The 27,697-nt window shown below is 48.0% G+C and overlaps 1 protein-coding gene across 2 annotated transcripts in view; it reads right to left on the minus strand.

Annotated features, from left to right (window-relative positions):
• Window positions 1-27,697, minus strand: part of NR6A1 (nuclear receptor subfamily 6 group A member 1) — a 62,825-nt gene that overhangs the window by 32,572 nt on the left and 2,556 nt on the right. For both annotated transcript variants that reach the window (XM_080355976.1, XM_080355975.1), the window contains exon 2: window positions 17,291-17,350. In XM_080355976.1, coding sequence (XP_080212102.1) covers window positions 17,291-17,350 — 60 coding nt within the window. The remainder of the gene's footprint in view (window positions 1-17,290; window positions 17,351-27,697) is intronic.

Genomic DNA, 27,697 nt, shown 5'->3' on the forward strand with positions numbered 1-27,697 from the left:
AGCACCTTGGTCTCCCCATGGCAAAATCTCCTCCTGGATAAAAGAAAGGTCAGCTACTGAAAACTAGCAGAGAAAGACTAAAAAGACCAGAAAAGAATGAGAGTGAGAAAATGGAGCAAGTACATTAACTTCTCCCCACGGTCTTGTGCTCCCACTGAAAACATTTTACAAAACAAAGTTAGTGCACCCTTGTTATGCAATTCCAGAGACATCTGAGTGTCTGTTTTACTGTTCCAGCACAGGGAGAGGTTACAGACAAGACCATGGGAGCAGCTTTGAGTTTTGTTAGTCTACAACCACCAAAACTAGCAAGTTAGTGGAATTCATTTATCTTCAGGTGGTCTCATTTGAGAACATGCTAAAAGGCATTTTATTTCTGTCCTGCAATAAAAACAGCAATAGTTGTTCTTGCTGGTCTCTAACAGCAGTGTTGTTACTAACAGGGACACTTGCAAAACAGACAGAAAGTTGCCTTGATGTTCTGTATTGTTCTGAGGCAGCTTTGCCCCTGGCCGGGGCAGGATCCATCCAGCCGCTCCGGGGAGACCATCCCCGAGATGCTCCCCAGCAGCCTACACTGCACTTCAGAGTGCTGGACCCTGACTGGGACGTATTATTGCGTTACTGTGACATATTATTGCCTTTAAGCAGCAACATGGGGTCGGCTCGCATTAAATAAACGCCAGCGACGTGCAGGCGCTGAGCAGGGGCGCTGAGCAGAGGCGCTGAGCAGGGGGCTGAGCAGAGGCGCTGAGCAGGGGGCTGAGCAGGGGGCTGAGCAGAGGCGCTGAGCAGGGGCGCTGAGCAGGGGCGCTGAGCAGGGCGCTGAGCAAGGGCGCTGAGCAGGGGCGCTGAGCAGGGCGCTGAGCAGGGCGCTGAGCAGGGGCGCTGAGCAGGGGCGCTGAGCAGGGCGCTGAGCAGGGGCGCGGACACGCCGCGCAAAGGCCCCGTGTCCCAGAACTCGGTCCCAGGCGGGTCCGGGTGATGGGTGCGGACCCGCTGGGGACGGGACCGCGGCCGGGGCGCCGCCGGGGACCGGCACCGTGCGGGGCTGCACGGACCGGCTGCCGCGTTGCTCCGGCACCGTCGGCCCGCGGGAGGGGCGGTGCGGGGCGGGAGCGGGGCGGGAGCGGCGGTTCACGTCGGGGTTTTTGGAGCCATTGTGCGATGCAGATATAAAATAAATCCCTCGGCGCCGCTCCGGGCCGCGCGGGAGCGGGGCAGCGCTGCCGGCGCCGCGGGGCGGAGCAGGTGTGTGGCGGGGGCGGTGCCGGCCCGCAGCCCGCCCCGCGCCCCGCCGGCCCCGCCGCCGCCGGCACCCAAACAAGCGGCCCCGCGCCCCGGCCCGCGCCCCGCCGGCGGGGGGGCGGGCGAACCCTCCGGTGCGCGGGCGCGGCCCAATCAGGCGGCGACCCCGCGTCGGGACAGCGAATCGGCGTCGCCGCAGCGCGCACATGACCGGCTGCGCCCCTGCCCGTCATCTGGGCCCTATATAACGGGGCGGGGGGCGGCGGACGGGGCTGCGCGGCCGGCGGGGGAACCGCCGGGGCGGGCGGAGGAACTCGGCCGCCTGCCCGGGCCGAGGCCGCGCGGCCGGGCGCTGCTGTCCCGCCTGCACCGGCACCAACTTTTTGGAGAGGGAGCCAAGCGCGGAGCCTTTCCCGGGAGCGCGCCGCCCGCCAGGTAAGGCGTTAATTGCGATTAACCGCTCGTTAGGGCGAACGGCGCCGGGGAGGGCGGGCGGGGGCCGCGCTGCGGCCCGACCTGCTAGCAGGGGATTTTTATTTTTATAATTTTTTTCCAGTCTCATTTCTGCACGTGTTCCTTTGTTCTCCGCACAGAAGCGTTTTTATTTTTTTAACTATATATATAAATCTGGTAATGTAACGCAGCTGGAGGGAGCCGCTCCCTGCGGCTGCGGGGGGGCGGGGAGCAGGCAGCAGTTCCCCCCTCCCCGAAGAAGAAGGAGAAACTCGAGCGATTCCCCCCCAGCGCTGGAAGTTGCTCCCGGGTCTGGGTCGGTAACCGGACCCGCATGTCGCCCGGGGGCTGGCGGGGAGGAACTGAACCAGACGGGGACACAAAGGGGGGGCAGCCCCGGCCCCGCGGGGCTCGGCGGTGCCGGTGGCCGCTGCCGCGGGGCGGGGACGCGGCGGAGGGAGGTGCCCCCGGTCCCCGCTTTTGTGTGGCTCGGTGCTGCTCGGGCCGCACCTGCGGATGATATCGCGACCGGAGGGCGCTTAGCGACAGTCGTGGCTGTCGGGTGAGGACCGAGCCGGCCCGCGGCTCTGGGGTTTGGTGTCCGGCGGTGCAGACAGGGCTGGCTCCCCCAGGCAGTCTAGCAGCCTTACTTTACTGCACGTTAATTATCGAAAGCCAGGAAAAAACACCACGAAAATGAACCTAAATTTACAGTATTGTTCCAATTCCTGCTCAAACTACTGTACCAGAAATTTTTCTTATCATAACTTACTCCAAAAGAAATGGATGTATTTGCTCGCCAAACCATCTGCAGTTATTAAGTGTGACGCTTGCAACGGGCTCCGTGTACAATAAAAGACTCGGTCAACATGCGCTTACAAATCTGGTATGTTCTAAGAAAATAATTTTCATAAACTTTTCGTATCAGTTTCTCAGCAAAACCAGCTCATTTTTAAAGCTCTAAGTAGAATTACTCAACAAGTTCATAAAGTTGAGAAGGGGATGGTTTACCCTCCTGTTTTGTTCAGGAGTGCGTGACAGCGTATTTTTAAAGTTAATAAGTATTAAAAGCCACGAGGAGCATTCAAAGTGTATTTCAAACTCCTGTGCTCTCTGCAGCCCCGCCAGCCAGTTAAGCGTTCGCAGCCTCCACGCAGAGCAGAGGTTATTCACATAGCTGTTCAAGAAACTCCATTCATATATCTGACTACCTGGATTTGAATAGAAACCAGACAGCAATTCTTTGGTCCCAGCCACTATTCGCCCCGCTGGACAATAGAGATTTGTTAGCACACAGGCACAAGCCCTGGGACACAAAGCTGGAGGCAGCAGAGATAGGGGGGCTTCAGTGCACAGGAAATTACGGCTTTTGATGCACTGTTGGCAGGTCTGTCGGTTCAGAAAAGCAACATGACTGTGCCATGTTTAAGAGCTCCTTACTGCCATTTTTAACCACCTAGAATGTCATAAAAGCTTTATTGTCACAGTACATAAAATCATGAAGTCCATATGGTTACTTCTCGGCTGTGGTCGCTGCCCTGTGTCTGGAAGGCAGAATCATGATCTGGCTGGAGATTTTAATTCATGGGTGGTGGAAATTAGAAGAATTTTGAGGCCAGAAAACCTCAAAGTGTTTGTAAAAAGCAGAAATTCCTTACTAAGGCAGCTGCTGTCTAGCCTGAGATGTGCTGCTGTTATAAGGGATCTCATTTTAGCAGTGGCTCTAAAGGGACCAGCCTGGGCAGCTGATTTCATCAGAAAAGGTTCAGTACATTTATTCTGTGCATCTCCTGTGTCTGTTGTGTAGGAGAATAATATTATGCTGTGTCAACATGGCAAATACCAAAATAAATAAGAAAAACAAAACCAAAACATCCAGTGTCTGGTACCTCCTGTTTCCCCCACTTTCCCCCCAGACTCGAGTTAAAATGAGAACTCCTCAGAGACTGGGCTTTAATCCGCTCATTGGAGCCAATGAGCAGAAATTATCGAGATTAGAAAACCCACAGGCGGGTTTATTGGATGGAAACCCTGCCCCTCGCTGTGCGCGGAGCCCCAGCTGAGCGGGGAAGGTGGGCCAGGCGGCACCCACGCTGCAGGAAGGTTTGGGCTGTTCCTCCTCGTTTTCTGTATCTTTGTGGAGGTCTTGCCCACCCTCCCGCGGTGGCACCGGTGAGACCCCCGGTCCCGCTGGGCTGGGGGCGCTCAGAGCGTTAGAGCTGCAGCATCGCGTGGTGCGAACGTCCTGCAGCACAGCTGAGAAACCAGAGTTGTCGTAGGGTGCAGTTGTGAAATGGCTGGTTTTATTATCAACTGCGGATACAAAGTGTCCTCAAATACAGAAAACAAAGCTTGGGCTGTGAGCCGCTCTTAAGTGCGTTTTCTCAGAGCAGGGGAGGCAGTGTGGGTGAGCAAGGGCTGGTTTCAGGGCGCCTGGGTGTGCCCAGAAGCTCGTGCTGGTGATGGAGTTGCTGCCCGTGCTCCCTGGAGCACACGGGGAACAAGAAACACCAGCATTGCTGAAGAAGTGACACATCTCTCAGGTGCCGCTTGTAGGATTCACAGCAGCTGTGTGTGAGGGGCTGGTTCGTGCCATTTCCAGCTGCTGCTTCACAGTTGTATTTATAATTTTCAGAATGTAAATACTTTGCACAGGAGTCAGTCTTGTCTGAGTAATTGTACAATTTCCTTGAATTCTCTTCCTGATGTGGCACAATGGCCTGGGTGTATCACTTCTCAGCAGAACCTGGCTGATAAGAATCAGGCTAGATTACAATCAGCTGATTTTGATTTTAATATTTTTTTCTTGCTGGTACTTAGAAACCCAGCAGGACCTACCGAACAAGCCTTTGAACAAAATTATTGGAGATTATTTTTAATAAAGGTTAAGGATGTTGATGGCTCTACTTACAAAGCACTTTTAGATTAAATACCGTGGTATTAAAATACAGCAACCTTCTCCACGGCCTCTAGGACTGTTAATACTTGGAGGCTGAGTTTAAAATCTATCCCTTGAAAAAATATACTGGAAATATACTGGAAAGTTCAATTCTGCCCTTGCAATGATGTCTTAGAGTTTGAGTACCTGGTAAGCGCATCACTTTGGAGGGAAAATAGACCATGAGAGGTTGGCAAAAAGAGCTTTTGCCTCATGAAAACAGCCATAAGAGCAACGTTCTGCGCCCGGCCATGGCAATAGCTCCATCGTGCACGCCAGAGAAGGATGCTGGTGGCTGCACTTGTGTGGCTGTGTTTAAAAACTGCTCATAGAAACAACAGATGATTTAAAACCCAGTTTTGCCAGCCCCAGTTATGGCTGCTCCAATATACAGTTTGTAAAGACTCACAAAAAAAGAAACCTGTTCACCACCATCAGACTTGGAAGGTACAGCTGATGCAGAAGACCAACACATATATATTCATTCATATATAGTATTGCTTTACAGGGTTAGTTGCCAATAAAAATGCATCAGGTATGCTGAAATCCAGCAATGCACTTGGCAATTTCACAAAAAATGTGGAATCCGAAGAATTTCATTTTATCTCAATAATGGTCAGCAGATGCTGTAGTCGTTTCAAAACCACAGTATTGATTAGTATCACTCTAACGTTTCAAAGTTAAGAAGTCAAAAGACAAACCCCAGGTATTTTTATGTTAAGGATAACATGGAAGCATGTTGTTTTTCATAAGCAGCAACACTGGCATATTCAGATGACGTCACCTTTTAAATAGACTGAGTTCTTACTTTCCCCGAAAATAGTTGGAACCGTGAGCAGCTGTTCTGAACTGTAACGCAAAGGAACCAACCATTCAATTCAGTGAATTGAATGACTGTAGCACAGAACCACAAATTCTGAGCACACCGAGGTGTTGCATCTCAATGCATCTCAAACCCCTTCTGTATTCCCCATTAACTGTGCCACCTAAATACACACGCGTGTGACGAACGGTGCAGAAAGCTTGAGCACGGGGATTCTGCCGGGCAGCAGGGCATGGTGTCATTGCACAGAACAGGCAGTGCAACCCGGCTGCTCGGCCCGCGGCCGGCCCAGTGTGACACAAGCGGGCCAGCCCAGCGCGACACGAGCGGGCCGGACTGTCTGCAGGTGACGCCAAGATGTGATTAAGGGCAGGGGAGTGCTGGGGGCAGCTGTGCGCAGAGCGGCACCCGGGGCTGCCTCCGGCACAGCTCCGGCACAGGGGGGTCTGACAGCGGCACTGGCGTCATGCACAAGGAACCTCAGAAGTGGTGCCAGATACAGGCACGCGTAACCAGCTGGCCAGGTCCAGCGTGCCATGCGTTATCAATCTGAAACGTTCCTATGGTACATTTGCTGAGTCTTAATTTGGTAACCTGCATCGGTTTATGGTTATCTGGAAAAGTAGCTTGTCATACGAGCGTTCAAGACTTTACTACTTAGCTCTTTAGTGCTTCCTAGCAGACCGTACATTTACTTCACAACAGCACACGGTCTTTCCTCATGTAGAAGGTCCGTAATGCCTTCTGTAAACAACACGACATCTAAAGCTCGATATTGTGACCAAAAACGACCACTCTGGTCTATAAACGGGGGTGGTCAGGGTTTCACCATACATACTGTAATCTCCAGCCTCCCATATGTACTTACCCATACGGGGCTGGGGGGCCACTGCCTGTCGGGACATGGTTACACAAGGACATGAACACTCTCCTCTGCGCTGGGTGTTACGAAAGCCTATTCGTACTCAAATCTGTTTCTTTAGATGGAGTCTCAAATTGAGATTTTCAAGATGATCAACGTGTTTGCAGACAAGGTTCACATGACAGATACAGATTCTGGTTATAAAACAGAATGTGTTCAAGTTTGCCATATATTTTTTCCTGCTAAAGATTTAAATATCATGTGGCTTTAGCTTTCTTTCTGTTCACTGAATATCAAGGTCAATTAGGAATGATGTCTGGCTAGTACTCTCAGAGCAGATTAGACAGTTGCATCAAAAACTAGGACCATGTATAGGTCATCTGTTCCTGTGACCTAGATTTCTGAGAATCTGTTCAATTTGTTTTATTGAAAATGTGGTACTCTCTCAGTTCTGTTTCTCGTAGTAAACCTCTCTATAATAGCAGAAAATAGCTTTATTAGATACTTAGAGACATTGCTTACTACTTCTGCTAAGACACAAAGAAAATCAAATCCATGCAGCAGACCTGTGCCTGTCATCCATTTAATTTTAAAATAACTTAAGGTTCTGAAAGGCTTATGCCTTATAATCTAAAGCATTTGGTCCACATGCCAAATACTAAGCAATCTGCAATGCATAATAGCTTAGCTTCAGCTTTGTTTGCCCTATTTAATTCATTTTTCCCCTCAGTACCAGGTGGATAGATGCAGTATTTCTGCATCTCCTCTGGAAATGGCCACCACGCTGCGGTACCGGAGCAGGCGAGGCCGTGTCCGTGAGCTCTGCGGTGCCCTCGCGGGCTGAGCAGAACCCCGCTCCCTCCTGCCCCCCGTTTACCTACTGGCTATAAAGGTTTGCCATGGGAACGCTGGTGCGGTACATCCGCCTCTGCTTTCGGACCGTCTTTCTGAAACCACAGAAAGGCAGATTTCCATTTGGAACCAACTTCCCGTCCTCTCGCAGCTCTCAGCCGTTCGGTTAGAAAGCAGTTATTGATCACAGATCACGCAAACACACCGGTTTGGTGTCATTGTTTTGGAGATGGAAAATATCTTCTAAACACCAGTGAGTTCAGCATAAAAGGAAAACTACAAAAATAGCAAAGTGACTGAAATCTGCAATTCCAAGATTAGCGCGCCAACCAAACTTTAGAATTCCCATGATCATCAGTCTGTGGTTCATCACAGCCGAGGAACCGGGTGCAACCACAGCCGCGGAGAAACCGACACCAAAACCACCAGTCTAGTGAGGGTCGGCAGTAAAGCCTCCAGTATGTTACTGCCGCATAAACTGTACTTAGTAAACCTGTTCCAAATTTTTCAAAATCCTAAAGCCGGTTCTACCAAGTCATCTGAATTTTATGCTACTTTCGTATTCAAAGTTTTATGTGCATCCCACAGCACACTGGGACCAATTTATTTTATAGGCAAGATAAAAACCCAGCAATATTTGGCTGACATTATCCAAAGATCATTTTTCTAAATGAACATAAGTACCTTTTCTCCTTTTTGTTTCACATGATAGCTGCATTTCAATAGGCTAAATGTATAATTCAGGAAAGAATGGCTAGTTCCCACTCACCTGGGGGTCATAGCCACATCCAGCCAATATTTAAAAGCACGAAAAAGAAAGAAATTAAGTACATGATGGAGGGAAATGTTTCTTCCAACAGAATATTTGCCTGTAACCAGATACAAGAGAGAGCCTTTTTTTATTCCCCCCAATCATATTTAGTTGTTCTGCAAGAGTCTCTGAAGATGTTTCTGTTTTAAACATTAACACCTATAGAACAGGGACAAAGGTGCCGCCGCTGCGGCGCGTCCAGCTCAGCCAGATGGGCGAGTGATGAATGCGAGGAGGAGGACGGGGAAGGTGGGAGGATGGACCTTCACCCATCTTTGTCCTGCTCATTACAGTGTCACTGTCGCATCATCTGCTTTCCTCCTGTTATTTATAGTCATCGGAAGTAAAGTATCAAATCATGAAATTGAGTCTTACAAGATGGCAGCATAGAATCTCCAAGTCTATCAGATGAGAATCACTGGATTATAAAGCTGAAAAATAGAAACTAATTATCTTCAAAGGGACAGTTCTCAATGAATTGGGAGGAGATGGGATGGTTATGAAAAGCCAGTCCCGCATCTGATCGGTCTCCGTCCCCACCGCTTCCCAGACACCGTCAGCCCGACGGCTGCGCCGCAGCTCGGAAAACGCTTAAGGCAGAAAACGCTCCCACTAACAGGATCATCTGTAGCCAGAATCGTGTCTCTCCTTCCCCAAAGCACGGCACAGGAGCTGCGCCTAAACTCACAACCAAGGGGAAATTGTTTTGATCTTCACTGAAGCAGTTGCCAGCCAAAAAGAGCAGTGGGCACAGGAGCATCTTGAGGAAGCACCTGGCCTAAATTCACCACCATAATAAAAATAAAGCGTCCTCAGTGGAGAGCAATGCGGTATTGCTCTACACTGCAATGCACAATGCAATACACAGCCATGAAGAATAATCAGCATGTTTGATACACCAAAAGAGACAATGTTATTTATATCTCCAGAAGCTGCTTACCCAGCATTAGATGTGTCAGAGCATAGTACAACTGCAGGAATCCATGAGGAGGACGCCTGAGATTCCTCCTGTTAAAAACTATTAATCTCATATAGACAGTAATCTTCATGGCAACAAATGTTATCTTAAAAAATGGGGGATAAAACTTCACAGGGAAATGTGCAAATCAGTGAGAAGCAAGTGGCGCTGGTGAGCGCACAGAGGCCTGTCTCCAGAAGCCTGTGTGCGTGCTGCAGGGCCTGCAAGACAGGAGATGATTAGTGGGAAATATGCAAGTTTCTCCTGCTTAAATCCTTTTCCAGGCATCCATTAGCCACTGCTTTGGTTTTAGAGTCAGAACTGCTTTATTGATTGCAGCCACCAGCTGCAGTTCAGTAGCGGTCCCAAACGTCACAGCGGGTTTTCTTCCAAAGACAATTTCTGAAGTTATGTGCAATGAGATAAAGATCCACTGTTACTAAGACATCATGGGCCGAGGTCATTTTTGTTCCATGTACACTGCAGATACCAATAGCTCAGGAATGGCGCTGCTCAGACACCCCTCCAGGCTCAGGAAGCTGCTCTGGGCATGAGGAGGCTCCTGATCTGCCCGCTTTGCCTGGTTGAAACTGTACTTATTCCTTTGGAAAATGTGGTGAAGAGGCAGGCAGGTCCTGCGACTCGTTGTGTGGGGTGAAGGGATCAGACACGGTCTGTGAGACAGGAGGGCGAGCTGGAGCCTGACCCAGCGCGGGTCCTGCTAACAGCAGCTCCAGCGTTCGCCGCGGCCCGGGGCGGCGCTGCCGGGCTCCAGCGCTCCGCTGTGCGGCTGGACACGGTACCAGGCAGGACAGACCTCCCGCCCCCCGCGGGTTCGCTCCAGAGGGCTCCAGTTTCCTGGTGACTGTCTGATGATGTGACTGCTCTCCACAGCCCGTTCGGCTCCGTGATCCCTCCAGGGCAAGACCAGAACCCAAAGTGCCATTTCAGCAGATACGCGAGAACTAAACGCAGACGCAACAGCCTCTGTCCCTACTCAGTATTTCATTGTTTGTGCTGTAGTATGAGTCAGATTGTGCACACACATGCAGTTAATTATCTACCATAGCAAGTACCTCTTCATACAGTGGAGGCTTTTATGTTCACACGTGGTGTATATTCCTTGCTCCCAAACACATAACTATGTATTCAACTACCTGAAGCATTCATTTATTTTTGATTTATGTAGAGTTCCAGATTTGGGTCACTTTTCTAACCAGAAACCCTAAACCTGCTCACATCTGATAGTACGTTTCCCCAGGCCAGTAACAGCGAAGCTGTAGGACCTGGCCAGCAGTTACTCCAAGGCTGCACCAACCTGACCGAGTTCCTGCTCAGAACTGCATTCAGACCTACGTGTTTGTCATTTTTCAATCCTTTTAACATTTGCCACAGTGAAGGTGTATCATACCAGTTTAAGTTGTCATACGGTATTAAGTCAAACACCTTACAAAGGTCTAGGGTATGTGGCATCCACAAGAAAGCTTGTCGACTCAAAATGAGGTCAAAATAACTTGGTAAGTCCTCCATAAATCATTGGAAACTGGTATTAACTGCATTTCTCTCAGGTCCCAGAAGACCTATCAATTTCTTATCTCTCGAAGCACTATCACGGCACTACATTCTAAATGGGCAAATGGGACAGACTGGTAACTGTCCCCTGATTTCACGTAGTCCCAAGACTTGTCTGGTAGTAGTCAAAGGAGCTTTCGACAATTAAAAAATAAATCACCAAGGCTATTTGTAGAAGACTGCTGAAGCTGAGGTGTTTGGCCATGGCATCGCTAATTAAACACTCACCCAGATTTCAAGGAAACAATAGCAATAACTGAGAATACTACCAGAGATAGATGCTCTTGCCTCCCCATTGTCCCACTGAGGTGTATTTGCACGCATTTGCGTCTACAAAGAAAACAGATTTTGATAGTACAATTAAAGTCTGTTACAGGACAAAACGAACATGCTTGCACATGGCATTTCCACAGGCGCTTGCAGGGAAACGCCAGCACGCGTGTGAGCAGCACAGCCGCGGTGCCGGTGCCGGGTCACACACCGGCCGTCTGTTACACCACACGCACACGGTGCGTTTATTGAGCAGCACTTGCGGGCAGGGCTGTCCGGCTTCTGCCCCGCTATACATAAAAGCCTTGTTGTGAGGAACTAATAGAATGATTGAATTGGGGTGTAAAGACACAGTACCAGAAACATCCACAAAATGAACAAAATCCTGTCCCCATACTTCAGACAACTCACAGCTGAACCTGTTTCAAAGTTCATAGGCATATTTTGAGGGAACTATTATTACTTATGTTGAAAGAAAACCTCAAGTGCTCTGAATCTGCAGTATTTTCATTGTAAACTTCTACTCCCGCAATCCACCCCGTCTCATGTCATTACACTGATGAACCTCGCAGGGATTGCAATGTATAAGGCGTTCCATGTAAGAGCCAACAGAGTCAGGCTTTCTGAGACCTGTGTCCAACTGCCTTTCGCATCTGGGGAAGGTGTTGGGTCCACTTAATGCTTTTTCCATTACAGGATAATTAGGGAATAACAGAGGTGGCAGCTGTCAACTGTGGGCAGGTTTCCATGTGTCCCAGCCCAGACAGGTCTGAGGGGAAGGTGTGTTGAACATTCAGTGCAGATAACAACTTTTAGGGTTTATCAGACCAAAGCAAGCAGGCCAGAAAATAACATTCTCAACAGCATCTTACCAGATGGAAATGGAAATAAGCAGAGAAGAGGCGGCGGTGGCTCAGACTGTCACCGCGTGCCGGCTGATCCCGGGCACCGCAGGGCACAGCGGAGGGAAGGAGAGAGAAATGACATGGCCTGTTTTGTGATGGGACCGGGCGAGCACTTGAGCAACAACAGGAGGAGAAAGTGGTGTGAAAGAGAAAGTGATGCGAAAGAGAAATCCCGTCTGGGCGCTGGCAGCGCTCGCCGCTGGTGCTTTCAGTGGCTCTGTGTGGGACAGGGTGACGCTCCCCATACAGATATATATCTATGTATATATGCACACCCCCCCAAGATAAAGGAGAGAAAAAAACATGGATTTTGTCTTCAGTTCTGGGGTGAAGTGTCCAGCAGAACAGCTGTAAATATTTCATCCTCGTCTATCCCAAGCCTTGCACTTACTGCCCACTTAAATTGTTGCCAGAGAATTATTTTATGGTCTCAGAATCTGTCCAAAAATCTACCCGATGGAGAGCTTTGAACTTTGCAGGAGGGAAGGAACACGCAGCCAAGATATAGAAATAACATGTACAGGGTTTTTTTAACATTCAGAAGAAATTCAAGCTCTCAAAATCATGAGAAGATAAAAGTTACCGAGTCGAAGGTCAGCAGAGGTACAAAAGGAGGAAGAAGTAGTGAGCTGAGGACAAAGCCTCTCTCACAGTGTAGTTTAAATACAAACACACTGGTTTGGTTTGTTAAAACCAAAATTTCATGCTTGACTTGAAGTGCATTCCCTTGATTTATGTGATACCTACCACATGTAGTCACCCTCACACTGGGACACTTGGGAGGCTTAACACCCCAGGCTGGGCATTGCTTGTCATTAATTCAAGTTCTCTTTGTTCTTTCCACCAGCTCCTTCTCCAAAAAGATGGCAGGAAAAAGGTGAGACTAATTTTCAGAGAATTCCTTCGATTTTCAGTATCAGTTCATGTTTAAATGGTGCCATTAAAATCAGTGCATTAAGGTGCAGACTACAAACGGTAGTGTGGGAGCAGGCTCGCCTCAAACAGCTCACCCAGTGTAGTATTCTATTAGTACATTTCTTGTTAAGTTACATGAATCAGCTCAGGGTGTTCAGAGACACTTCACAATCCAACAGCGAGAGAAAATGCTCTGAATTACAAAAGCACCAGAATTGTGAAGTGGTACATGATCCCCACTAACTCTGCAGCCTCCACCCACAAAGTTGTTTTCAGATACAGCAGCACATTTCACTTTTAACAAACAAGCTGCAAACGATTATTCTCAAACAATGCCAGGTGGAAAGAGTGAAGATAATTAGACACAATAAAGAGAATAAGTCCCTTTTTCTACTTTTCAGTGGAAAGATAGCGCAATTCAGTTATTTTGACCAGTACACTCTTAGGTGGACACTGACACATTCAGTTCAAAACCTGCAGTTAAGCCGCTCCAATAACGTTCTAGATCATATTGAGTTCTCATGCACTCCAGTACAAAGCAGATCCCCCCGTTCTCACTTTTGTTGGTTTATGGTTATGGGTGAACTTTATAAAGAAATCTGGAACATTATAAACACCTTAGCATAGCTCTTTAGCATATGCATCTCCCCAGTAAAGGCTGCTTCGCAACTGCAATTCAGATATATTCAAAGCTGGTATTAGAAACAAAGTCAACTTAGCATCCATAGCTGTAGAGTTACACTCCTGCAACTCATTAGTCCTCATGGTTCCATTTTGTAATTAAAATACTTGCAGTTTAAGACTTTACAACAAAGAATGTGCAGTCCTCAGCAGCGTTTCCACTGCTAGTCTATGGAAAACATATGCATGGAAAATGTGCACAGTGCATGGTATACGGCATCTTTGGATAGCTTCAGCGAACATTCAACGCTGTCGGTGAGTTTGACAACTACAAAAACCATCGACCGTTGACTGTACCTTGAGGTTTATCACAAACCCTCTCAAACGGAAAGACCAAACCTGCAGTTTTTCACATCTGGTTACCATTAACAGGTCATGATTTACCGGTTATATCAAGAGCTACAGAGGTTGAGTTGTTCCAGTTCTTCTACTTTCGCCAAAAATGAATTGGTTTAAAAGAAATGTTTGTTTTCTCCTTAAAAAAAAAAAAGAAAACACCACAACTTTATACTACAGCAGAATTTCTGCAAAACAAAGTGTCAGAGCAATGGAAGATTTCATATAGACAGCACAAAAACAGTAACGTATCCATGCCATATGGTACACTTGGAAACAAATCTGAGCATGGTATACATTCAAAATAGCGGAATCCAGGCCAGATCGGGAGGGAAACCTCCTTTCCATTGGGGCTGGCAACTTGAGCTTCACTGGAAACAGCTCTGGAATGTCAGTTCACTTGCTCACGGAACCTGCGCTCGATTTCAGCAGCTGCTGGGCAGGAATGCCGGACCCCCACCCTCCCGCTCCAGCTGCTCCCGCGGCTCACGCTGCTCACGCTGCTGCACAACAGGGAACCAGCAGAGAGGGCCACGCTGGGCACCCCGGGACCCCGCACCACGGGCTCCAGAGCTCCTGCAGCACAGGGACTGCACAACCCAGAAAGACAAGACGCAAAGCCTGTGCAGGGAAAACCATCTTGGGCCACTCTAATATAGCTCTTTAACATATATACTTCTATATAGGGTCACAGCGGGGCAGCACCTCGGAACAGAGACCCATCCAGGCCCCGGAGAGCACAGGCTGCTGAAGTTATGGCTGTTCCTCCAAGCACATCCTGCACCTTTGTCCAGAGCGCTCTGAAGGAGCAGCGCTGCGTCTTTAGCATCTAATGGCTGCAATCAACATTCATTGCTGTCGGTGGGTTTTCTTTTCTGTCAACTCACTGATCAATGAATGCAAACTGCGGACCAGCCAGCTCGGAGAGCGCAGCCACGCAGCGCGGGCGGCTCCCGCTGAAGCAGCGTGGTACTCAGGCCATGTCTGCGTAACTGTGTAAGGCACATCTGCAGCTCTGCCATCATCTCAGGGAGGTTCAGGACACATCATCCAGCTCCTTCAGGAGCACGGTGCTCTTTGCCATCTGAAGCCCCTGCAACAATCAGCATCTCACAGCAGTAACTTCTGGATAAATTGAGTATTTCTTGTAGAAAAGCAGACATTGGAACAAGGCAGACACAGGTTTTTTAGGCATACAGACTGTATGAAGCATTCCAGGCACCTGGAGCTTCACCTGCTAATAGGAAATGAAACTTCCTCCTGCCTGGCTTTGGATTGACAGGGACGGGAATGGGAGGGGGCAAAGCAGAACATCTCGTTTCCTCCTCCATTTGCTTATAGGATTGTTTTAAAGCAGCCTGTTCAGACATGCTGTGCTCAAACCCCACAAAAACCATCTCCATAAGCTTGCTGTACAGTTCAAGTCAGAACTTACTAATGACATTTAAATTCCAGTTAGGTGAACATTCAAAATAAATCCCTGTTTGCTTGTTCTTCTAAAAGGCTTAAACTGGTTCAGTTCTATACAGGAGCAGCTTCACGGAGTTCAACAGTTACAAGCTAAACAGACTGAACTCTTTGCAAAACTGGGGGTTTAGAAAAAGATCTCTCCCCTCCTGCAGTCTGCCAGCCACCCACAGCCATCATTTGTTCGAGTCCCTTGGAAAGCAGTGCGGCTTGATGCAGGGAATTCCCTGCAGCAGGATGGAGGGGAAGAGCCGGGAGCATCCCCACGGGAAGAACAAAGGGGCCGGCACCATTTGCTAATGCACCACGAGCAGCCGCTTCAGCAGCCGCTCCAGAGCTCAGATGCTCTGGGTGCACAAATAAGCTTAAGAATTCCGTTTTCTACTCTGGTGTGAAAATCCTTAAGTTTTTTTTGCTTTAATCATGTTTGGTAATGAGATGGAAAGGGGAAAAAAGCCCTTCCTAGGGGAAAACAGGTTAGCAGACATGTTCAGAATGTTTGAAACTCCATGCTTGGGAAGCTTTAGATGTTTCTGGCACCAGCTGTTCACCCTGTACCAGAGATGAGCAGAGCAGAGCCGCCTGCCCCAGCACCAGCACTGAGCACCAGCACGGCCAGGGCCAGCAGAGCAGAGCCGCCTGCCCCAGCACCAGCACTGAGCACCAGCACAGCCAGGGCCAGCACTGCAGAGCTGGGCTGGGACCCCCCAGCCGTGGGGTCCCTGTGCCCGCACCCCAGCTGCTGCGGCTCCGCCTGCCCACCAGCACTGAGGGTTGATCAAAGACAGGGAGACATCAAAAGAACTCAAGGAGCTCAGTTTATTTAGTTTATCAAAAGTTTATATAAATATCTTCATAGGGAACAGAGGTTTGACAAGCATTTTTCAGTTTGGCGAAAGAGAGAGAGACAAGAAAGCTGCAGCTAGACAAATTGAGGCTAGCAATAATACACAATTAAGGGAAAAAGAGGGTCATTCAGTTCACGTTAGATTGCCTTGCCTTTAGTATTTGGCAGATACATTGAGATGTGAGAATACTGTGGAAAATTTAGGATTTAGTACTATTTAATGCATGAGAGGCCTGAATGCAGCAGATCTGAGCCATGTCAGCCTATGAAGGTTCAACAGAATAATAGCCAATATATCTTCATAAACTATACATGTGTCTAAACAGCAACTTAAATGATCCTACATGTGCATGTGAAATTATCTGTTTCCTTATACAAGTGTGAACTGCATGAAAGCCTAGCTTGCCTGCCCAAGTGTGCTTCATTAATGAACACCAATAGCTACACACATGTGCAACTCGGGCCTATTTATACATTTGTTACACATGACTGCGCTCATTATAAAGGGGAACCATACTTAGAGGAACCACAGTTTGCCAAAACTTCAAAGCTCTCCAATAAAGCACAAGTCCATGAGCAGGACGACAGCAGCGGGAAGGAAAGCGTCCTGACTCTGGAACGCTTTCAGCAATGCTGAACAGCTGAGCATTTTTGTAAATGAGTTGTCAGTAGTCTGGCACATCTGAACAATCCAGAGACTTTCCAAAAAGTGACATAAAACTGGCTTTAAATGAGGGTGTGCAGAGCTCGCCCTCTGAGCACAACTGGTTCCTATGGATGCCCAACTTCCAGAGTCTGACAAGGACTTGTTGCCATCTAGTGGGTTATAATCGACAGAATGCACTTGGTCCTTTGACACAGCAAATGCCACTAGATGGAGTATCAAGAGTTCTGAATCCGTATTACTTTAGGTGTCCAGCAGCTCAGGTTAAGTCTCAAGAAGTTACAGGCCCAGAATTACAGAGCAATTGAAGAGTATTTCCCCAACTGCTTTCAGTTTCATGAGACATCCCAGACCACAGATTTCCAAGTATAATCATGTTACAATATTCTGATGTCAGCATAATGTACCATTCCCCAGGAGTGTCTCACTGTAACACACAGGCTCACACAGCTTTCACAGAGGTATCTGGCAGAAAAGCTTTCACACAACCCACGAGCTGCTGTCAGTAGTGATGTGCGGAACCGCTCTGTGAGGAAGAGCTGATCCGCGGTGGGTACGGGAATCCTCAGCTCCAGCAGTAAATGTTAGCTCTAAGACTTCAGTCTCTACCGTGAAGTATGAACTAATGTCTTTGAATTATCTCAAAGAGAACATGCACCTCATCACATAGCAAGAAAGGGGTACTTACTGCCCATGGGGTTCACAGGAGGGACGGGAGAGGAGGAACTCATCTGCTCCACATCTGCAGCTAATGGGAAAGTGAAAGAGACAGTTGGGATGTGCATGTTACCAAGAAGCCTTTACTTTTGAAAACTTTCATGTACATTTCAACTGAATACGTGTATCTTTGGTCATCCGAGGAAGATGCTTTGAGAAGCAGTTTAGCAATGTCGTTCTCTCCTCTTTCGAGGTATTTCTATCTCATACATGGTATCTGCAGATCTACTCTTCTGAGCAGTCATATTGGTAGTCTCTAACTTGAGATGGTTTGAGAATATCAATTCAGAACAGTGTCCTGCACAAAGAAACCCTGAATGTCAGCCTTGAACTGCATACAGTATTAACTTGAGCGGAGCGTGACTGGGAATGAAAGGACAGTCTCCCATCTGTGTCCAGTGCACCTGTGACAGATCCCTGACAGGATGAGACAGCCCCTTCCAACGGTTTGCAAAATGCTGGCAGTGGATGTGAAGCAGTATCAGAAACGAGCGTCTTTAAACACAGACACTCCAAAAGGTTTATATTCTGACAGCTGAAAGAAGAAACAGAACTACCTTCCTGCGTTTGCCAATTAAAACCCCAAAGTCAGAACATGATCTGAACCAGATCCCCTCTGCATTTTGAGAAGGATCCAGCTTTCCAGGACCCAAACCAGGAAAGAACCATCTTCCAGCAACAGCGTTAGTTTTAACTTAACATGAGGTGAAGAACGAACACATTCTTTGGGGCTTGGTCTCTCTCAAAAAGCCACATTCACTCTTACCACATCACCACAAGTGCCCAAGTCAAACAAACCAGTCTCCATCTCCATCATGTTGATGCTAGCAGATACCACATAATTATATGTTATGTAATTCTCACTTTGCTTTAAGACCCAGTAAACGCATTCTACAAGTTTACATTCCTCACCACAGAACAGGGTCCCAGAAGCACGAGCCCAGCCCGCAGCCAGGCTTGGCCACCGCTCCCAGGCCCGCGTTCCGCATTCTTACCGTTCCAGCTCCCGCAGCCCTGCAGCCGCTGGTGCTCTGCAAGTGCCGAGCTCTGCTCTAATTAGGCAAACCACAAACAAATGTAAACACTTCAGCAGACCATTTTCACCGAATGTGGAGAGCAGCCGCAGCACCGCGCTCAGACCCGCTCCATCCTGCCGCGCCGAGCAAGCGCGCCGCCTGATGCTACCGGTGCTGCTGCTCAACACTCGCAGCTTTAGTTTAACATGCTGAGTACCGGTGACAAACACAATGACAGTTTCATCCGGACAGGCCATGGGTTATTCCTGTCCTCTATTGAATTATCAAGACATTTCCTGCCTGGAACATCTAAACATTTATTTACAGTCTCACTTGGCTCTTCCTTGCAGTTCTGCACCAACCGTTCCAAAGGCTGCGTGTGGCCTGCAGGCTGCGGCGTTCCCAACATGCTCGAGAACCTTCCGCGGGCTGCTGATCTGCTTACAGGAAAAGCTGGATTTTGTCTTCCCATTTTCCACCTTATTACTATAATCTCCCTAATGTGGGAAGATCCTTCATACACACTACAGCAATTTCAAATACCTGGAAAGGGTTTATTTTCCTATTTAAAGCTATACGTTTTCACATATAGTCAAAACAACCTGAGAAGTGCAGCACTGAAGTTACTTTTGTTGTGGGAGCGGTGATCGGCGCCCGTGCGCGAGCCGGCAGCGCGGCTCGGCCGCCGGTGCCAGATGGCGGCTCAGGGTACCTGCTGCCCGGCAGATGGCCAGAGCGCCCGGGCACAGGAACCCTGCGTGAGCAACGGCTACACCTGCAGACATCTGCAATAGTTCGGCAAGCCTGTCAGCCGAATAACAAACGCGCTGTCCAAAGTGACACTTCTGAGCGGGAAGCATTTAGAGAGCCACTGGAAATTTCAGTCCCCTAGTTTTAATCGTTCACCATAATGCCACCTTAAAGGCCAGTGCTGCTGTGAACCAGCAATGGGGGACGCTGCAGAGACACCTCTACATCCATCTGTGTGCTACTGGCAGATGGGTGTTTGTAATCCATTAATATCAAAATCATACTTCAAATTATTTTTTACCAAGTATATAAAAGCACAAGTACTTATCCTTCAACTTGCCTTGAATGGGGGGAATTCTACATTGCTCTCATCCATGTAAATGAATATTAAAAATTTCAAGCAGCTCTTTATTAAACATGGCAATGCTGGTTTTGTTCTCTTCACATACCCCGACCCTTTTCATTTCCATCATTATAACATAACACATTAAACTCCTCCAAACAATTCTACTGAGAGAGGAGATTAGATTAACAACAAGCTAAGATTTTTGGAAACGGGTTTGCTCTGAAAGATGAAAAGGACAGAAGTCTGCTCCGCCATGAAGAACAGCTGCTGCCAATACAGCTATTTACCCTCTGACCTCTCCTCTGCCCACTAAGTGAACAGTGCCAATTGTTTTCCTGTATTATACACTGTTTACAAGCCCTGAGTGGCATGAAAGGAATTAATAATTTAGCTCATGGAGCTGATGACCTTTATTGGGGTGCCCCTATTTGCTGAGCAGAAATCAGAGCAAAAATCTCCCTTGAAGCCACAGGGTTTCTTTAAGAGTATCTCGCTTTACAGCCTAATTGGCCACCATAACATAAATCAATTATTTCTCCTGTTTTAAGCAACAATGCTACCTATTCTCAAGCACTCGATCTCTAACTTCCCCTGTATCAAGCCAGGCCTTGTTCTTTGACTTTTACAGCTGTATAGTGAACACGATGGCAAAGACGGCTCGGAGAACTCGGCAGGATTAGGAAGGTTTGGGAACACCAGCAAAAAGAGGTTATGCTATTTTGAACTTCTCTTGACCTTTGACTGCCCTTGTCCCTGCTTATGCTAATTGAAGGGGTATTTGGGCTACTCCTAGAAGTGAACTTCGCCTGAACCTGTGACATAGCATTGGACCTGGAAGATACTGGTGCAGGAGTTGTGGTACCCGCTCCCCACAGGTGTCTGCCATACGGGAAGGGGACAGGAGGTAAAACAGTGCCCTGAGCAGATGCAGGGACACCCGTGGTCACCATGAGCAGAATGTGCTGGTTCAGGGAGTTGCATCATCTCGCAGCACTTGTGAGCAGCTGCTGGGCTGCTGCACATCAGGCACACCGGCAGCTGCTGAAACGCAGCGGTGCTTGCGGGGTTGCAAACAGAAGGACAGCCGCAGGGTAAATCTCAGTGAGCTGGATAACATTTGAGTAAAGGATTTTGAAATAAGCATGCTAAAAAATAGGAATTCTGACCTTGGAAAAAATGCAGGTAATCTAACACAGGATTACAGACTTCTCCCCTCCGAAGCTAAAACTGAGGCATCAGAACTTCAGGTAAGAGATGGTGCTCCATCCTTCAGAGCCTGAAGTAGAATTAAACTTCTTTTATCATTGAATAATTCTGGTTGGTCAGACACAGTCTCCCCATGGTAAATCTTCCCAGTTACCTTCCTGTCCCCATCCCTGGCAACACCTTCCAGCAGGATCTACGCCGTGCTCCTCCAGGCACGGAGCGCAGGCTGGCTGGCCGCAGCTCCCTCAGCACAGCGCCGAGCCAGCGGGGATTCGTTACCCCTTATCAGCCCCACTTCACTACACAGACACATTCCTCCCCTTTCCCCTACATTGGGTAGGGCTTCTTGTCTCACCTCACTGAAAACACACGCTGTTTGGAAAGAGGAGTGGGAAGTAAGGTCACCAAATGATAAATATTTTGAATTATTTCCATTGACATGGAAAACAACCACAGTTCCTGCCTACCAACGTAACTGGAAGGAGACATAGCAGTTTAATGCTCCACATACTTGAAGAGCTATACCTGCACTGTATCCCTCAATAAACAAAATGCCTGTTTACATTCCAGTAAAATTCTGTCCGCATGGTATCTGATTTATTGATGCCATCAAAAGTCACAGGATTCCTGAAATGCCTCCCGAGACACAAAAATCAAAGTAGAGAAGAGATGCGTGTTGCTGTGGTATCAGCTTCACCACAGTTACAGCCTGGACTCCCAGCAGCATCCTGCACTTCTGGAGCTCAGCCAGTCCTGGCCCACGCGGGGGACCGAGGGACCCGCTCGGAGCCCCCGGGACAGCCAGGTAATTACTCTCAATCTTTTTGATAAGCTCAATAAGCCAAGACGATCAAGCTGCCTCAATCTTTTTGGGCAATTTACAATATTTTAAGAGATCAGCATCAGAGTTTCATGCAGCATTACACTATCAGCATTCCAATGCAGCGCTGTCAGTATTAGATAAGCAGTAAACATAAAAGACCTACTTTCAGTTTCCAAAGGACCACATTAGTGCCTTTTGCTACTGCATTACAACAACAGGCACTTACTCATAAACGTTTCCATGTGTTCACAGCCAGCACCCTCTGCATGCAACGCCCCATTCCACAGGCATGCTGTCTTTGTCCCTAGACGTGACACTGTGCATCTTCTGTACCATTTGGGTCAAACAGGATATTGCCAACCGGGCAGCCCAGACCGCTCCAATATTGAAAGATCAATTGCATAACCATTCTGTGAATCTGGGGAAATTCTGTATTTACTTTTTGATCACTGATAAAGTGTTGGCCAATGCAAGCCATACTACTACAGCAAAATACTAAGTCTGCTAGAATGACTTCTGTTAAATAGAACTGAGAATTTACAAAAGTAGATATTCTGCTGATATTTTTTAGAAGCTAACATCAACCCAGATTAATAGTCATCTACTGATAAATAATAGCACATGATGACATACAGAATATGCCGGAAATCATGTTGCAGATTAGCCGGTGTTCCCAGAGGTGAGTGGTTCTAGACACCGAGCAGCACATCAGGATAGAAACACCACTGCAAACGGACCCTTCAGCACAAAGCTGGCACCATGCCCCTGGAATCCAGCTGCTAGCGCACGAGTGGCACTGACACCGGGATCCTGAGAAGCACCGAGAACATGTGTCCGAAAACTGCTTTTGGCTCTAACCTCAAGGTTAACTGATTTCACAGCATTTATCTTCAAATCTTAATCAGTGGCAGTAACAGCACAGCTAACTCCAACAGACTCGAGCCCCGCGCTGCCGACAGCGCCGAGCGCTCGGCTCGCCGCGCCAGCGGGGATCAGAGGGCCAACTAGTACTTACTAGAGGATGAATCATGCTCGGGAGGAGGATCTTGACCAAATCTTACAATGTGAAAAATAGGCGTAAGCACTACACATTGAAACAAGATTCCTTGTTACCACACGTGCACAGAAAGACTGAATCGTCAAAATCAACTCGTGAATGTATAAGCAACATTAAAACAGCATTACAGGGAAGAAGCTTTCCAAGTGCCTAGGTACAGCACATTCCTGTGATGCTCAACTGAAACGAGATGGTTGCGGACACGGTCAGCGAGCAGGAGCTGGGCCGGTGTGCAGTGTGCACTCCAGCAGCAAGGCACTTCAGAACAAACCAGCGCCCAGGAGCTGCTGCTTGTGCTCTCCTGAAAGCCTCAGCATGCTGAAGCACAGAACAAACACTACAGAGAGCCGATGATTTCAAATCAAATTGCAAGAAGTCAGGCAGCATTTCATGTGAGGGGCAGTTCAGGCTGATCTAGTCTCGTGTTGGGGCGAGGGAAGAGCCCCCGTGCTGCAGTGTGATACCTGCTGGAGATCCACGTGAGCCCCACGGCACACTCATCAGCACAGCCCCAGCACAGGGAGAGCGTGCTCCAGCCGCAGAGCCACAGGCACTAACATGCTTTTAAACCTGCAGCTTAATTGCAATCCCTGTGCTAGGGCTCGTGCTCCTGTTTCTCTGCAGGTGGACACTGCAGCACTCATCCAGCACAGCGACCCTTGGGAAAGCACCGCTTGGTGCCACCATCAGGACTGTCCCCTCTGCAAGGCCATGGCACGGATGGGACCTGACCCATGGGTCAGTCTTTGAGGCTTCGGCCCAGCCAGCCACAGCAGGACACCGCACAGGCACAGCACTCTCAAAAACACAGATCCATACTTTGTTTCTTGGCAGCATTCGCAGCAATAAATACAGAACCAAGCAAGTTGCTGCAGACAATTGTCAGTGTATCAGTTCAGACATCTCCGCTGAATTAATAAAGTAAGAAAACTCTATAAAACAAAGCGGCAGATAAGCGCCCGGCAGCTGTGTCAGCTTCCAGCAGCGATCCAGCCTGTCCTCGCGCCGCTCCTGCCGCGCTGGCACCGCGAGGCGGCCGGTCCCTGTGCCAGGCTGCGCAGGGCACAGCTCCGCCGCTGCACACGCTCCCATATCATCTCTGGCAACTGTCTCAACACTTGACATCTTCATACGTACAAACCACAGACTCTTGAGTTCTCGCCTCATATGTTAACCAGAAAACACTAAGAACCAGCAGCACTCTCACCTCAGCACTCCCTGCTGTCATCAGCTGCCGCACACGTGCATTGCGGAGGGTCCCGCTCCTGCCTGGCCCACCTGGGCACTGCCAGCCCCATCCATGTCCTCCAGGACTTGCTACGGCCATCACACCAGCCCAGCGTGGCATTTAAACATGTATTAAACACCAGTGACAGAGAAGTCGAGACTATTTCTGATGCAGTGCTTTTCAAGTACAGGGTCAGAAATGCTCTTTCTTGGCAGATACAGGATGCAGCTGGACAGTAACTGTTGCTCAAAGGTGCTTTGCAGCAGACAGCTGCATGCCAGGAAAATGCACATCATGTTGGGCACGGGTCGGGGCCTGACTCACGTTCTCCATGAGGACAGCGGGGCAGAGCCTGTGCTGGGGACCCGGCCCTTCCCTGCCACCCTCCCAGCCCCAGGGAAGCCACTGAAGGCCCTTGGCCACCCCCACCCAGGAAAAACTGGCACTTTCCTGACAGGATTTGTAGAGAAGTGCCAGATTTTTTAAAGTTCCACCATTTGTTTCCAGTTTCTGTAGCTATTGAAATAGAAAAGCAGAGCCAGGTCTGGCACACGGGTGAACGGGGAGCAGCTCTGGACCGCCGGGTACCCCGGCTCCGCCACCACCCACACGTTCCTCAGGCACCACGGAGCCACACGAGCTCAATGCGTCTTATTTCCTACCATACACACAGGAGATGTTTTCCTGGGGAAAGAATTCTAGCAATCTACTTGCCAATTGTTTTACCGTAAGTATTACGGCATTCCTTATGTAGCAGCTATTGCAGAGGTTTCCACAGAACAAAGTTATAAACAACTCTCTTGTTCCAATCTAGAGCATCTTACTGGGAAAGAACTCCAACAACCCCTTCCACTTGCTACAGTAAAATATCCAACAGAGGTTGACAACTACCATTTACTTATTACTGGGCAACCTATATATCTACACATTCCTTTAACAGAAGATAGAAAAAGAGGACAAGCATCCCGAGGGACATTTCTTCCCAAGTATCAGTTTGAAATAGAAACTATTTCAAACTTTCATGAAGTACAAAATTTTAAAATACCCTGCTGCAGTACTTGCGGCTTCCGGGATATAGGGGACAAAACCTTCACCTATGGGCCACAGAAAGGTAAAGAAAAATCTCAAAGCAAAACACAGATCATCACTGGAAACAAAATCTTTAGTTCAAGCTCGGGTTGCCTGTACCACATTAAAGCCTTTTCTTTACCGATTGTCTTTTACAAAAGACAGAGTCCTTTATACCAGGGGTGTAAGTTACTACTTGTGAATAAGCACAAACACTTTTACTCTGTCAACATGAAGGGACATTTTTGGTAGGGCCAGCGATCTCCATTTCCCACATTGTGTGATTGATGAAGCTCTGTCCCTTAGAAGAGCAGATTGGTTTCCTGGTGCCAGGAAAATGATTGATGAATATTTCGAGCCGTGGGCCTCTCCTCCCGCTGGGTGTCCTTTTCACAGCTCCCCAATGGGCCTGGGGATTTTTTTCAAGACTAGGAAGTGTCATTTTTATGGATATCATCCTGTGATAGGGACAGTTCACTGAGCGGAGCACTATGTAAATCAAAGTGAAATACTAAAGGTCAGCTCAAGTGTTAAGGTGACAGAGCCACACAGCACGTTCCAGGTAAGCAGGAAAACAGAAGAGGGCAAGGAAAAGCCTCCCAGAGCCAGCGGGCAAAGCAGGAGCGCCGAGTGAGCACCCTGGACTCGCTCCTGCGAACAGCGGCTCGGTACACAGCACCGGCACCAAGCGCCTTCACTCCATGAAACGCTGCAACGGGCCATCGGACCTGGGCTGTGCGAGCTGGGTTTTTGCTTTTCAGATACACATGCACACTTCCAAGAGAAAGCTTCACAGCTCAGAAGAGCATTCTGGCTGGCAAGCGCCAACTAAATATCTAATGGAGCAGCAATGATGAGGCTAAGATGTGATTTCCCAGTTCACGTGCTGGCTCGGTTTTATGAATCTTCAAACCCATCTCTAAGCATCTTACAGTCAGCACAGGCTTTTCAACTCACACGATGTCATTAATAGAATACCAGTTAGCTTTTATGGGCCTTCAAGAAGTTGATTAACCTGACACCACAAAAGGCAACTAATCGGCGTCCATCGCAAGGCTGCAAGCTGCAGGACAGGATCACAAAACCACACAACAGCCACAACAGCTGTAACTTCAACCACCTCCTACAATACCACCAGCAAAAGCTCTTCCTGCCACCAGTTTATCTTTGCTGCTGTGTAAAGACTTAAACTTTCATGATCATTTTACAGGTGCTTTAAATAAATAGGACATCTAAAGTAACAATATACTTAGGAATAATTCTTGGTAAGTATTGCCAAACAATATAAAGTCGAGTTACAGCTGTGAGACTGAGGGGCTTTTGGAGGACAAGCTGGTGTTCAGCAGAACTTCCAGAGACCAGAAGTTCTTTGCAAATACTTTTACTACAGCCATGACAGGCATCATTTCATCACTTGGCTTCATGACAAGGGCTCCAAACCAATTCCCAGCGATAAACACTGTGCACGCAGCGTGCACAGCGCTGCACAGCACACACTGCCTGATAGGCAAGGGACCGGCACACCGAGCACCTTCGGGACACGGCCCAAGGGCTTCACAATTCTGGATTAAATTTCCACAAAAAAATACTTAAAGCTTGCATGGAGTTTGAGCTGAGCGGTATGTCCAGAGCAGCGGTTTGCAGTCAGCCTGGCACTGGAGCCCTGCTTAATTCATCAGGATTTTTCCTGGTGCATCCACAAATGGAAAGAGGGCTTAAAAAAATCCTTCACGCTGACCAGATGCTTCTCTAAGGTTAAGTTTCACCACCAATCCAAGCCTATAACAGGGATGATTAGGCAACGGGAGGTAGACGTGTAACTTATACTCTCTGAAGGACACGGGTCCACCCTTTGTAAATGAAGCCTCCTTATCGAAGAGCTGTGGTAGAATTGAGACTCTCCAGACACATACTGCTTTTAAGATAAGTTATTGGTAATCATTTACCAATAAAGAACTTCACCAAAGGTAGCCTATCGGTGGTGCATTTCCTCTTTCTAACAAAATCTGTGCAGAATCATTTTTATCAATGTATAAAATCTGGACATCTTCTAATTAGGTAATTAGAGCTGTAATAATTTAGACTAAAGCTAGAGCTCGAAGGGTCCTCTTGCCTCCCAACTTCCCTTTCTCAATTAACTGTGCAAAGTGATAACCACTCCGGCTTAAGGGCTAAAAAAAGGGAAGGATCAAAAGGCCAGTTTAACAGAGCTGGAGGGAAGAATGCGCTGGTCCCCAGCAGCCAGCTGATGAAACCGGGGCCAATTCTCTATGTAAATGACTTCATTAGAATTACCAGATTACACTGCTGAAGGCCCTGTTTAAATAGGCAGTTTATCAGCAGGATAAACTGTGCTCTCATTCTCAGAGAATGCCAGTGTGAATGCATTTGTTCAAAGCTGCCACCACCTAAGAGTCGAACAGTCATTTAATAAAGCGCTTGCACATTCCCCCCAACCAAAAAAAAAACCCCACAAGTGACTTGGTGGAGACAGGACAGAAAGATGACTATTGCCTCCCAACAATTAAAATCTGCTAGATGGAAAAGTTACCTCATTTTCTATAAAACAGCTTATTTATACCCTGAAAAAATGCTGTTGGTGCAGTGTCACAACACACGCCGCATCTGCTGAACATACACCACCCGGGTTTAGTACAAAAAGGCATAAACCCATCTTCCTGATTAATGATCTACAGAGGCCATCAATACCAAATTCCAGCTTTACACCAAGAGGCATTTTTCCATCTTGCCATCAAATCATAACAAAACACTGAAGTTCCTCCTAAATTACAAGTCTCTTTACTTCCCATCACAGAGCCAAGCTCAGAATTCTATTATTTATTATTTTCTATTACTATCTGCAAAAGCAAGAGCCATCTGCATT

Source organism: Nesoenas mayeri, assembly GCF_963082525.1.
Source record: "Nesoenas mayeri genome assembly, chromosome: 18".
In the NCBI taxonomy this organism is placed as follows: domain Eukaryota; kingdom Metazoa; phylum Chordata; class Aves; order Columbiformes; family Columbidae; genus Nesoenas; species Nesoenas mayeri.